Here is a 13,022-nt window from a genome sequence, read left to right on the forward strand (position 1 = left end):
TGTGACAGATTTTTTAAGTGAAAAATAAAACTGTTACAACAATCATAAAAAATCTGCCACAAAATTCCTAGAAAATTGATTAAAACAATGAAAATCTGTCATGGCTTTATAAATAAGTCTGTCGCGTTAAGAAAATCTGTTGTTCACAAAAAAACTGTCGTTACACACTTCAAATAAATCTGCCATAGAAAAGAAATCTGCCGTCAAACTCTGCAAATTAATCTGCCATCTAAAATAAGTCTGCAAAAAAAAAAACTGCCATCGACAATAAATCTGCCACTTACAAATTAATCTGCCATTAATTGTATGGCAGACTTTTATAAAAAAAAAAAAAAAACGAAATTGTTTGAATTTTTAACCAAGGGTAATATTGACTTTTTTTTTCCTAACAAAGCAAAAAAGGGTATTTTCGCTATGAAACTAACCCAACTGACCCTCAAATTTTAGGAGCTAATCTAGCAATTAACTGCTCAATTTGGGTCAAACTAGTGATTTTCCCATATTTATATCTGAACTATATATTAGCTAAGGAACAATCGGATTTATTGAACCTCTTTTTTCTCTCGGGCACTAACATGGAGGCTTCATCTGCGAAAACTTCCTCCACGCCGGCGTAGCTTTAGCTCACCGGCGTCGGAATTGTCCTGTCTCCACTCGCTTTTGCTCTCTCTTTTGCTTTCCTGTTTTTAATTTTCCCCTTTTTCAATTTGGCTAAGAATCCTTTTGAACCCCTCAGATCCCGGCGCACACAATTTCGAAAGAGACAAAGAGCGATGGCTCTTTCTGGTGAACCGCCTTCCTCTCTCTCTGCATGCATCATCCGAATTATCGGATCCACAGACAGACGCAGTGCATAATTTTCAATCTGCCTGTTTGCTCTCACATGGGGAAGCTTCTGCTTGGGCACCGAGTTTTGCCGGTGAGCTCCTTTCTGGACAAGCAGCCGCAACTCTCATGGTGGAGACGTCGACGGCACACAGCGCCTCCTTTCTCAGATCAGCAGTCCATCTCTCCAAAGAAGATATGTCCATGTGGTTTCCTGTCTCAACTTATTACCGCACCTATGCTTGGCTCCTTGTGATGCCTTGTCCTCCGAAGATGTAAGTTTATTTGCAACTAGCTTCACCATCTCCGGATAGCCGCCGCCGCCGCACAACCATTCCAGCTTGGTCAACCAACAAGAAATTAGGGTTTCTTCTAGTGGGCCTTGCACTATCTGTCGGCCCGCTAAGCTTTTCAAAAACAAAGCCCATAACCTTTAAATCCAGATCCAACATTCTTAAATTTCGCTAAACCTATTATCAAGGCCTCTTCGTTATTGTATTTGTAAGAGTGTGCGACACCTTCTGCAACCTCTAGCGACATCCCTGATTTGGTTCAGCCACTATCAATTGCAAACCTTGGCTAGAAGAAATCCCTCGACAAACTCTTCACATCAAAGCCCACAGCTTTTGGGATTCCCGTTTCTAGTTTATAGCCACACCATTGGAATGATGAAGGAAGGCATTATGACCTCAGATCCACGGAACGACAGTTACCAACACTTCCTCATTACCCTGTATGACAACCCGTCCCGCAGACCCCACTAGCCCCCCGCTAGCCACCACAACGGATCCCAAGTTGGCCCTGCAGGACATCGATCCTAAACCCTCATTGTGGATATCCCAATCCACCAGTAGGTTATTGGTGCGCCAGGACAAGCAGTCACCAATTGATCTGCAAAGCAAGCTTAGGGTCCGTTGGAGCGGCTAGCGGGGGGCTAGTGAGGTCCACAGATTGTTCGTTGGGGCAGCTAGCGGGGGATAGTGGGGTCTACGGGACGGGTTGTTACACCCTGCATCCAAGCCCCGTGATCACAGAGCTTCGTCCTGGTCATTCAACTAACTGCGGGGACAACTTTCGACTAATTGGTGCTTCAACTCTAAATCCAAGTAAGCCCATATTCGATTCTTTGTTCCATTTGCTGAAGTCATATTATAGCCAATGGTGTGATCAAGATTACATACTCTATGAAATCCATTTGAGGAGTAATTCATCATTGTTGCTATGGCTTTGCGTTAATTCCTTGAGAATTATGGTATTAGTATCTTGTTTGGCTTTGTTTTGTGAACCCTACTGCTGGAAGATTTATGGCTTATGGATCCTGATGTCAAGCTGTCCGTTCTTTGGCTTCAGCTTTGGTCTGTCCAAGGTCAGTTTGCACCCGGCAGCAAATCTAGTAAATATCTCCAAGCTTCAGAGCACATTAAACCTTGCTCGTAATATTGTCAAGCTACTACCTTTTGTAGACCTTCTCAAACCGGTGAGAAGTGCAGCTATGACCTATTTACTAATGCCAACTTGTCTCATGACAGTGGCTATTTCCTTATCCATTGATTTGTTTATGGAAGAGCCTGTCGACAATCTTGACCTCACATGTACCAAGATTCTTCAAGAATTTGGCTCAAAACTCTCAAGAACTCATTGCCGATTAATCCTATCTTTATTTTGTACTCTTGTTGTTTTAGCATTGGAGAATGCCCTTTTATCTTGTAATTTAAGCAATGTTTGTTTAAACCTTCGCTCTTTTGAGTAATGAAATACATGTGTTTTGACAAAAAAAACTATATATTAGCTATATTTATACATATTTTTGGCGTTATAAGTTTTATAATCAAAATCTATTCGTAATAAGTCAAAAATTAATCATTATTTTTCATATAATATCTTTAGGAGTCATTTGTTTTTCAATGTGGAATTTTCAACGCAAGGTGATTCTTCTAAATATATTCTCGATAGAAGTATAAAATTAATTTTGGTTCAGTCGGTAAGATCAGTTTCAGGCCATGAAGATTTCACGTCTAACCGATTGGACTAGTTTTTTTTTTTTTACAATCTACCGATTGGACTAGTTTTGGGTTAGCATATGTCGGCCTATAACACCATCTTAGAACGAATAGATTAAAAATGAATAGATTAAATGTTCATATCTAGAGATAAAACTTTAGGATTTTTGTCTCAACCAATATTAGATTCCTGAAACACTTAATTTTTGAATTCATGTTCTCTTCTTTAATTTTTTGAATATTTTCGTTTATTTCAGATTCTGATTCATTAGCCCGTCGAGGATTAAAAAGAATAATTACTAGCTCTTATAACCTGACGTAATTTGATTTGTGAAATAAATTTTATCACAGTCTGGATTTAAATTACTTCCTTCTTTGTTCTTTCTTTCTGATCTTAGAATTTTTTTTTTCTTAGTTTTTAAATTATTTTCTTTCACTTTTGAATTCTGACCTGTTGAGAACTAAAGAATCATTTTCTTTCATTTTAAATTTCCGACCAGACGAGAATTCGAAAAAACACGATACAAGAAAAGAGCCTATTTCGAAAATCAAATCAATCCTATGAGAACTAGCTACAACATCACTTTCTTTCATTGTATATGTGAACTTCATTAAGTTGTGGCGAGTTTCGATTATGATCTGTGAATGAATATTATGAAGTGCGGTTCTTGTTTTTTGTGGTAACAAATACTATCATATGAAAACATAAGCATCATAATGATCGTTTATGTCAATTAAATCTTTGCACATCCCATTAATATCGGGTCAACTTTCAAAAAGAAAAATATTCAACTTCGTTTTCACTTGATTATTCTATTTGATGATTGATTATATGACATCATTACAGAAAGATTTACTACACGTTTACTTATTTTCTATTAACCGAAAGATTTCAGATGGAAACATAACTCAATCTCCTCCTGGTGACATAAAAATTGTTAAGTTCAGTAAAATTTAACTTCGCCTTAATCAACAAGAAGATGATCACCAAAATATTATTACTAGCATGTCAACTTTAAACTTATTGAACAATATCAACTTCTTTCATTTTTCACGTAATACTATCTAGTTAATCAAAAAGAACTCATTATCAAAAATAAGATAATAAGAATATAATCAACCAATCAATTTTATAAAGAATTATATGGCATGATGATTATCATATTGTTACTAGCCTGTTGAAGGGAATAACTAAAATTCTCGATCTCTCCAGCAGCTACTACCCGTGAACCAAATTTTGGCATGTTCGACCATATTTAATAATCGAAGATGATAAAATACACCAAACTTGTTATTTATTCAGCATAGGGATAAAAGTAGTATCCCACGTACATCTCATTCAATATAGAAACATATTATTCGAAAGAGATATAACAACGATGATTTTGTTGTTATAACACCTTAATATTGAATCTATTTGGACATGGCTTTCCTTTCAAATTTGCAAAGTTGCAATTGGCCGTATAGTATCCAGAAATTTTAATGTTAGATGAACTTCAAATTTTTGTTAAACCATATAATAAATTGGGACAAGTTTAACACTGAAATTATAGGATTGGGATATTTCTTTTAAACCATATAATAAATTGGGACAAGTCTAACACTGAAATTATAGGATTGGGATATTTCTTTTAAACCATATAATAAATTGGGACAAGTCTAACACTGAAATTATAGGATTGAGATATTTCTTTTAAACCAAAAAAAAAATATCCAAACTAGTCCATCTGTCCATCCTGTAACCTATATTATAAGGAATGATTTGATAAGTCCAACCATTTGAGATTACTAAAACAATTATCACATGAAAATGAACGTCATAAACTTTGTCTTCGAGTGAGATTATGTGTAGCGACTAAATGATGGTTCAGAAATAATGGTTATATATCTGGCCCGTGACAAAGGGATTTGTTGAAGGACAAGATATGTTCACATGGACAAGCGTGAAGGAAGAAAGAATAATCATTCCATTTTAGTCTTTAGATGTGCTTACTTGAGTATATTGGCCGATTGAGGGTGCCAAAAGCTCACACAAATAGGTGTCTAAATTTAATTTACGACTTTATTAATACTAAAAACGAACGTTTAATATGTTCAATTTTTCTTGTTATGAAAAAGAAAACTAGATACATTTTTTTATAACTTGGTGCTATACTAATAGCTCTGAATAATTGTTCTTTACAAACATAATATATAAGATAGGTAAAAAGGGATGTATGGAAGTTTGGCACTTAACGTCTTGGTTAGTGGAAGTTCCCTTGGACCAACGGTCGATTAACGCTTTTGCATCAAGAATTATTGGGTTTGACACCCATAGAATGCGATATATTAATTAGTCTATTGATTTAAGAGACAAGTTTACATGAAATCTCCAATGATGCACAATTAGAGCCGCCGTGATTCTACGCATAGAGGAGAAAAAAGAATCGTATATCAAAGAAATAAGTGTAATATGTGGTGAATCTAATAGGGTAAGAGAGAATTATTAGTAGTAAGATCGTCTATGTAACAATTCTCATAATTTAATTTGCGTTACATAATAAATTAAACCGATTAAAAAACTTCCTCGTTAAAAAAAGAAGAAGAACCAAGTCGTCATGGTCCAATGGAAGAGTCTTGGCTTCGATTGGCCTTGGCCACCTAGCCGTGGTTTAAATTTGGAATATTTCTAAATGTGTATCAGAATGCAATATTTTGTACGATTAGTCTTTGGGCCTAAAAAGTTTTTAGGATGACCAAAGTCATATATATATTGGCCACCTAGTCTTAGTTTAAATTTGGAATATTTTTGAATGTATATCAGAATGCAATATTTTATAGGATTACTCTTTGGGCCTAAGAAGTTTTTAGGATGTCCAGGGTCGTATATATATATATATATATATATATATATATATATAGTACTACTAATATTAATAATAATAATAATAATAGAAATGTGTATGTATTCTAACTAGGACTCAGACCCCCCCCACGATGTCGCGGGGAAAATATTTGAGAAAAGGTAAGATTAAATTTCAAATTTAAAATTAGACATTATGAAATTATTTGAATGTAATAGAATAGTTTGAATACATAAACTGGTACTAAAAACACAACCATCAAAATGAAAACTTATAACAAAAAATCTTATGTAGAATAGACGCAACTTTATAAAACATATTGTTTAAAGTATTATAAATATAAGATATTTTTATGAAGAATTATGGTAAATTGCTACAATTGAAAAATCATTATGACAAAGTGATCCTAACTGATAATATTAAACTAATGGTTGTAATGAGTGAACGTAATTTTCTATTAAATAACTATAACTAAAAATATATTTAATAATGAGTGAAACTGTATCAACGAAAAATTAAAATTAAAATACACACCTCTTAAAAGCAAAATAAAATTAATTTTAAATATTAAAATAGTTTTTAACGAAAAGTTATGATATTAAGTTTTATTAAGTTTATATATTACTATAATCATTTCTAAAATTTTAGTTAGATTATAGAATAACATTGAATATCAGATATTAATATTCAATTATTTAGATTCAACATAAAAATGAAAAATTTGTTTCAATGAACTTGTTAGTTAGTGATGAAGAGACAAATATAAAGAGAGTTCAAAAATCATGACTATTTAAATAGACACACCTATTAGAACGAAAAGTTATGATGAAAAAATATAAATAAAATATAGTGAAAAGACACAACTCTACAATGAACAGATACAACCGTTTCAATTAAAAAAAAACAAATAAAAACAATTTTTTTACGAAAAGGTACTACGAAAAATCACAACTGTATGTCTGCACTTGATTATACCTACAAACTCATATAAATTGCTTTTAAATAGAAAGACATCTTTATTACCTTATTTAAAAGTCAAATCCAAAAACTCATTTTATAATCCATCTAACTCTTGGAAAAAAACTCTAGGTATTTTCATTAAATTTTTATATATAAAATTAACTAAAAGTTGTAAATTAGATTCATTATTCTAAAAATATTTTGTTATATCAAGAATTAGAGGAATTTCTTTACTTTTAAAAGAATGAATGCTAGAGAATAATTTAGAGAGCTGTAAAAACCGTTGAGATTGAAATTTTATATTATTTTGTGTAATGGCAAAAAAATGAAAATAGTTCAAACAGACAAATATCTATAGATTTCAAAAGATACGAATATTCGCATAGTCACAACTCTACAGAGAACAGTTGCAACTTTATAAAAAGAACCGTTACAATGAACAATCACAATTTTTTTTTAAAACATACGATTTAAATTTTCTACAGATTTGTTTAGAAAATTATCCAAAAGGTACGATTGAAAAAACACAATTTGTGTTGGCATTTATTCGTATTGCTAATATATATAGGTATTTTCATTAAATTTTTATATATAAAATTAACTAAAAGTTGTAAATTAGATTCATCATTCCAAAAATATTTTGTCAAATCAAGAATTGAAAGAATTTCTTTACTTTTAAAAGAAAGAATGGTAGGAAATAATTTAGAGAGCTGTAAAAACGGTTAAGATTAAAATTTTATATTATTTTGTGTCATGGCAAAAAAATGAAAATAGTTCAAACAGACAAATATATATAGATTTCAAAAGATACGGATATTCGAATAGACACAACTCTACAATGAACAGTTGCAACTTTACAAAAAAAACTGTTACAATGAACAATCACAACTTTTTGTAAAACACATAATTTATTTTTTTTACAGATTTTTTTGGAAAATTACTCAAAAGGTACGATTGAAAAAACACAACCTTTGGTGGCATTTATTCGGATTACTCAAAAGGTATAGATTAGAAAAATGCACATGTTTTGAAATAGTAAACAACCACATGTAATATGTATAAGGTAGTTCAAGGCTTCAAGCAAGATGATAAGTTTGGGATTTGATTATGCTTGAAAAGAATAAAGTTTTTTCAACAAGTCGTATAATTTCGGTATCAAAGAGGGTACGCATATTCGAATATATTAAATTACAAGGGTGATACCCAGTTTATGAGACTTTGCACAATTAATTTCAAAAATAAAATTAATATATTTATTTATACTTTGTTAATTAAAATTAGAACCATGCATACCCATAGAGATTACCAGCAAATTTGAACAATGATGACAATTAAGTGTTCTTTAATAATCAGATCATACCTATAAAATAGATAGTCATTTATTTCCTAATAAAGACAAATTAGAAATTAAACCTTCAAATTTCTTTTCTAAAGAAAAAGGCAAAATTAGCCTATAAATACCAACTAAACACTTACATCTTTCTCCACCAATCTCGAAGAAACTTAAACGCACTACTACTTCTTGAGCCTTTTTAACTCCACAAACAAATGGCTCCAAGAACCTCCCTTGCACTCTTCCTTTCTCTCAACCTCCTCTTTTTCACTTACACCTCTGCGACATGTTCCAAGTGCCTCCCCACCCCGACTACGCCAACCACCCCGACTACGCCAACCACCCCGACTACGCCAACCACCCCTACTACGCCAACCACCCCGACTACGCCAACCACCCCGACTACGCCAACCACCCCAACTACGCCAACCACCCCAAGCACAGGGGCTTGTCCAAGAGATTCCCTACAGCTCGGTGTTTGCGCCAATGTGCTCAAGCTAGTGGACCTAACATTGGGAAACCCACCTGTAAAGCCATGCTGCTCTCTCATCCAAGGCTTGGTTGACCTTGAGGCTGCAGTCTGCCTCTGCACTTTGCTCAAGGTTAACATTCTTGGAATCAACCTTAACCTTCCCATCGATCTCAGTGTACTCCTCAATGTTTGCGGTAGAAAAGCTCCAACAAATTTCAAGTGCGCGTAAGTTTAGATACTTATAACGTACCTATAAAATAAAGGAATCATACACTATGAATTGTGGAACCTATTGTCGTATCTTTTTGTGTTATTTTACGGTGTTTTTTGTTTTTTTTTTAAATCTTTCTGTATTGTTTAAATGAACGTACGTTCTCATGAAATAATGGATAACGAGTTTACGTGTTTGTAATCGGAAAGTTTCTACTCCTTTTCTTCACTGTTCCTATATCTCTTCTTTATAACCGTGTCTTTCGATTATTCGAATATGATTAATAATTTAATTGTAAAATAACAAAATAAAAATCTCTATTGGAAACTAATGTAAGGAGGAGTCAAGTTGGGTGTATTAGGGTTATATGATGGGCTTAGTATGTCGGACCTTTAGCGTGTGTTATTTACGTCAATGATAGTTTGTGTAAACCCTAAATAAACATGTATAAATAAAATTTTCACCTAAATCAATAAGATCAAGTAAGTTCAATACCTAATTCTAGGAAGAAAAATGGCTCTTTAGAAACTCTCTTGCCATTTACCTTGCCTTCAACATCCTCTTCTTTTCCCTAACCAAAGCCGCCCCCTCCCATTGTCCACCATCGTCTTCTTACAAACCAAATAGCCAATCTCAAGCGCTTCCGCCATCGAGACATGCCCAAAAGATTCTTTGGAGGCTTACAGTTTACGTTAACGCACTTAACTTGTTGAATGTGACATTATGTGCTCCTCCGCTTACGCCGTGTTGCAGCCTAATTGACTGGTTGACCCAGAAGTTGACGGTGTGGTTGACATTTGGATTGATTAATTTCTTCATCAAAAAGCTATGCATGGTACACTGTTTTTAGCAACTAGCAACAGGGGTTATAGAATAGTGAAAAAGGTTATAGAATATTGAAAAAGGTTATAGACTATATTATAGAATAAGCTACGAACTCTGAACTCCAAAACTTGGTTAATAGAAGAAATTGTTTACAAAAATCAAACGTCAGGCCTCACAATAAGATCGACGGACTAAACCCAAGAGTAAGTTTAGTTTAGAAAATTGATGTTTTATATGTGAACTATGTATATCTGTTTATCTCGACTGCATTTTGTTATAACATAAATTTTGTTATAGTTCGGTAGAATCCATTTTAAGTTGTGAAAAAAATTCACACTTAATCAATCAATACTACTTAATAGTGAGTAAATTGAATGTTTATGTCCTTATACATTACAATGGGGAATATTCAAACTAATATTTGAAGTGATTTGTAAAAGATTTACAAGTCATATGTTATTCAATCAAATTAAAAACTCTTGTCAAATTCTATGTTATTGAACTAATGATTTAAAAATTTACCTAAAGTTCATTTTTATTAAAAACAGTTTGTGGATGTGATTTGGAAGAATTTTCTTAGATAAAAATACATAAATCAAAATCTCATGATTTTAGGTGAGATTTGAAAAGATTTTATAATAAATCATATCAATTTCTGTAAAATTATCAAAATCATATAAAAATTCATAAAAACTCAAATCACTTAAAATACTAATTTGAATACACTCCCCTAGGTGTCCTCTCAACCAAAACAAGAATTAGTAAAACGTCCATTTTTGTTTCTTAATTTATCTTTGATTTAACTTTTCTTTCAAGAGTATTGAATCTTTTTCTTAATATTCAATCTTTGACTGGATTAATTTGCTGATTTTTGCTTTGTATATTATTCATTTTGTAATTTTGACCCGGTGTAAAATTATTTTCTTTCTTTTTAAAAATTCTGACCCAACGAGAATCGAAAAGGCACCAATATATTTGTATATTTTGAACACAAGTATAGCGACTTTGGGTTATGATTTGTTAACGAATATTTTGAAGTGTTAACCAAATATATGGATCAAATATATGCACATTCCATAAACAAAAATGTCAACTTTCAAAACGAAAAATACACAAAAAACTTAACTTCGTTTTCACATGTTGAATGTTTCTGAGCATTGATTTATCATTTCGGCATTATTATGTATGTAAACCGTTCAGAAATATGTTATTTTTTATCCTTTTTGTAACTTACTTATTTCCTATTAATCGAAAAATTCAGATGGAAACAAATATTAATATTTTTCTTTTGCTAGGAATTTTTTAAGAACTAACTTTGCCTTAATCAACGTGAAATACGATGATCACCACAATATAATTCTTAGTTTAAACGATTGAACTATATATATATCAACTTCTTTCACTTTTCACTTCTCTATAATTAATTAAAGAGAAAATTTATTATTAAAAAAGAATATAATTGATCAATTTTATAGTAAAGAATGTCAGAATGATTTGTTATGATGATTATCATATTGTTACTAGTCTGAAGGAATAACTAAATTCTCGATCTCTCCTATATATACAGCTAGTACCCGTGAACTATATTTTTGGCATGTTCGACCTTATTTTATTATCGGAATATAATAAAATAAATACCACTTTTGTACACGAAACTACGTTATTTATTCAGGAAAAGGCTAAAAGTAGTATGATCTCGAAAATATATATCTCATTCAATATTAGATGATAGAAACATTTAATCCGAAAGAGAAATAACAACGATGATTTTATCGTTATGACACCTTAATATAGATTTTATTTGGATCTACTTTAAAATATATATATATATATATATATATATATATAATTCATATTGGATTGTATAAGATTGGCCGCATAAGTATTCCTAAATTTCAAGTTACTCGAATTGGGGTTTTAATTTTTTCCACACTATTGAGCTTTGACCTCATTATTGTGTTAAACCATCTAATAAAATGGGGAAAGTCTGACATTGAAATTATACGATTGAGATATATAAATATATATTTAAAATCCAAACTAGTCTATCTGTCCATCTTGTAACCCCTGTTATGGGGAATGATGTGATAAGTAATAAGTCTACCCATTTGAGATTTACTAAATTAACAATTATCACATGAAAGTGAAGTCATAAACTTTGTCTTTGTTTGAGATTATGAGTAGACTAAATGATGATTCAGAAATAAAGAACAATCATTCCGTTTTAGTCTTTAGATGTGCTTAGTTACTTATATTGGTCGTTTTAGTATGACTTTAATTTGCCTCTTTTAAAGAAACTAACGTTTAATGGGTTCAAAATTTCTAGTTATGAAAAAAAAACCTAGATACATATACTCACTTGCAATGTACTCTAGGTAATATATTTGCTTATTGCTTGGTGTTATACTAATAACGATATGAATAATTGGTCTTTACTAACGTACTAATATAACTACAGTCTAAAAGGTCACAATCGAGTAATATATATATTTTTTTTTCAATCTGAATGATTCATTGATAATACAAAGACCGACAAAGAAATAAACCCTTCCGCAGACTAAAGCCGGCGAGTACAAAAACATTTCTGGAGAGTAAGACCAAACAAGGTGAGCTAAGGGAAAACAATCCGGACAGAATCACACAACATCCATTCATTACTTCATCGAGTAATAACTGATACGATTCATTTTTTACAAATTAATAATATATTTTCGTTTTTATAATTTAATTTAATTATATCAATTAGTTTTTTATATTTTTAGCCTTAGTGGCTATTCTTAATTTGTTCTTTGAAACATATACTAGTAATGGCATTTGACTATAAAAATATATACCCTTATGAAGCTTATTTTTATTGTGTACTTTCTAATTAATAAAGAGGGGATACAAATTTGGCATAAAAACTCTTAAGTTAAGCGGCCTTATCTTTTAGGTCAAGGGCCTGAGAAAATTCTAGAGTTAAGCGTGCTTAAGCTGGAGTAGTCTTAGGATGGTAACCTTCCGAGAAGTGACTGTCGGAACTGTGGGAGTGAGGAAAAAAGACAGGAAAAGATCGTGTGGTGATTTGTAGGGATGGTAACAAGTATTTAAAACCTCCCGAACGTAGCAAACCGGCTGTTGGATATTGATGGGCTCACGGGCCTAGTGAGAGGATGTAAGGCCCATTAAGAAAGTTGGGCCGATGGACTGGGATTGGACATGGGACCCATTGAGAGGTGGCGGTCCGAGCGTTACAAGTGATACCATAGCCGAACCTAGACGAGTGTAGAGTCTTGTGGACTCACACCATAGGGGGTGACGGTCTTGGTGCGCAACAAGGACGTTGCGATCAGTTAGTGGGGGTGAATTGTGACATTTCGGTTTCAGGGACTTGTGGAGAGGTTATAAAGAATTGATTTGGACACCTATATCACAAAAGTGCACTTATCTTTTCGGTCAAGGAGCCTGAGAGAACTCTAGAGTTAAACGTGCTTGAGCTGGAGTAGTCTCAGGATGGGTGACCTTCCGGGAAGTGACCGTCGGAACTGTGCAAGTGAGGTCAAAACACATGGAA

General features: G+C 32.6%; 1 protein-coding gene across 1 annotated transcript; it reads left to right on the forward strand.

The window, feature by feature from the left end:
- LOC104737269 (pEARLI1-like lipid transfer protein 3) lies at positions 8,121-8,872 on the forward strand. The gene has a single exon (XM_010457403.1). It carries the CDS (start codon positions 8,177-8,179, stop codon positions 8,660-8,662), a length of 486 nt encoding a protein of 161 aa, XP_010455705.1. The 5' UTR covers positions 8,121-8,176; the 3' UTR covers positions 8,663-8,872.

Source organism: Camelina sativa, chromosome 13, assembly GCF_000633955.1.
Source record: "Camelina sativa cultivar DH55 chromosome 13, Cs, whole genome shotgun sequence".
In the NCBI taxonomy this organism is placed as follows: Eukaryota; Viridiplantae; Streptophyta; class Magnoliopsida; order Brassicales; family Brassicaceae; genus Camelina; species Camelina sativa.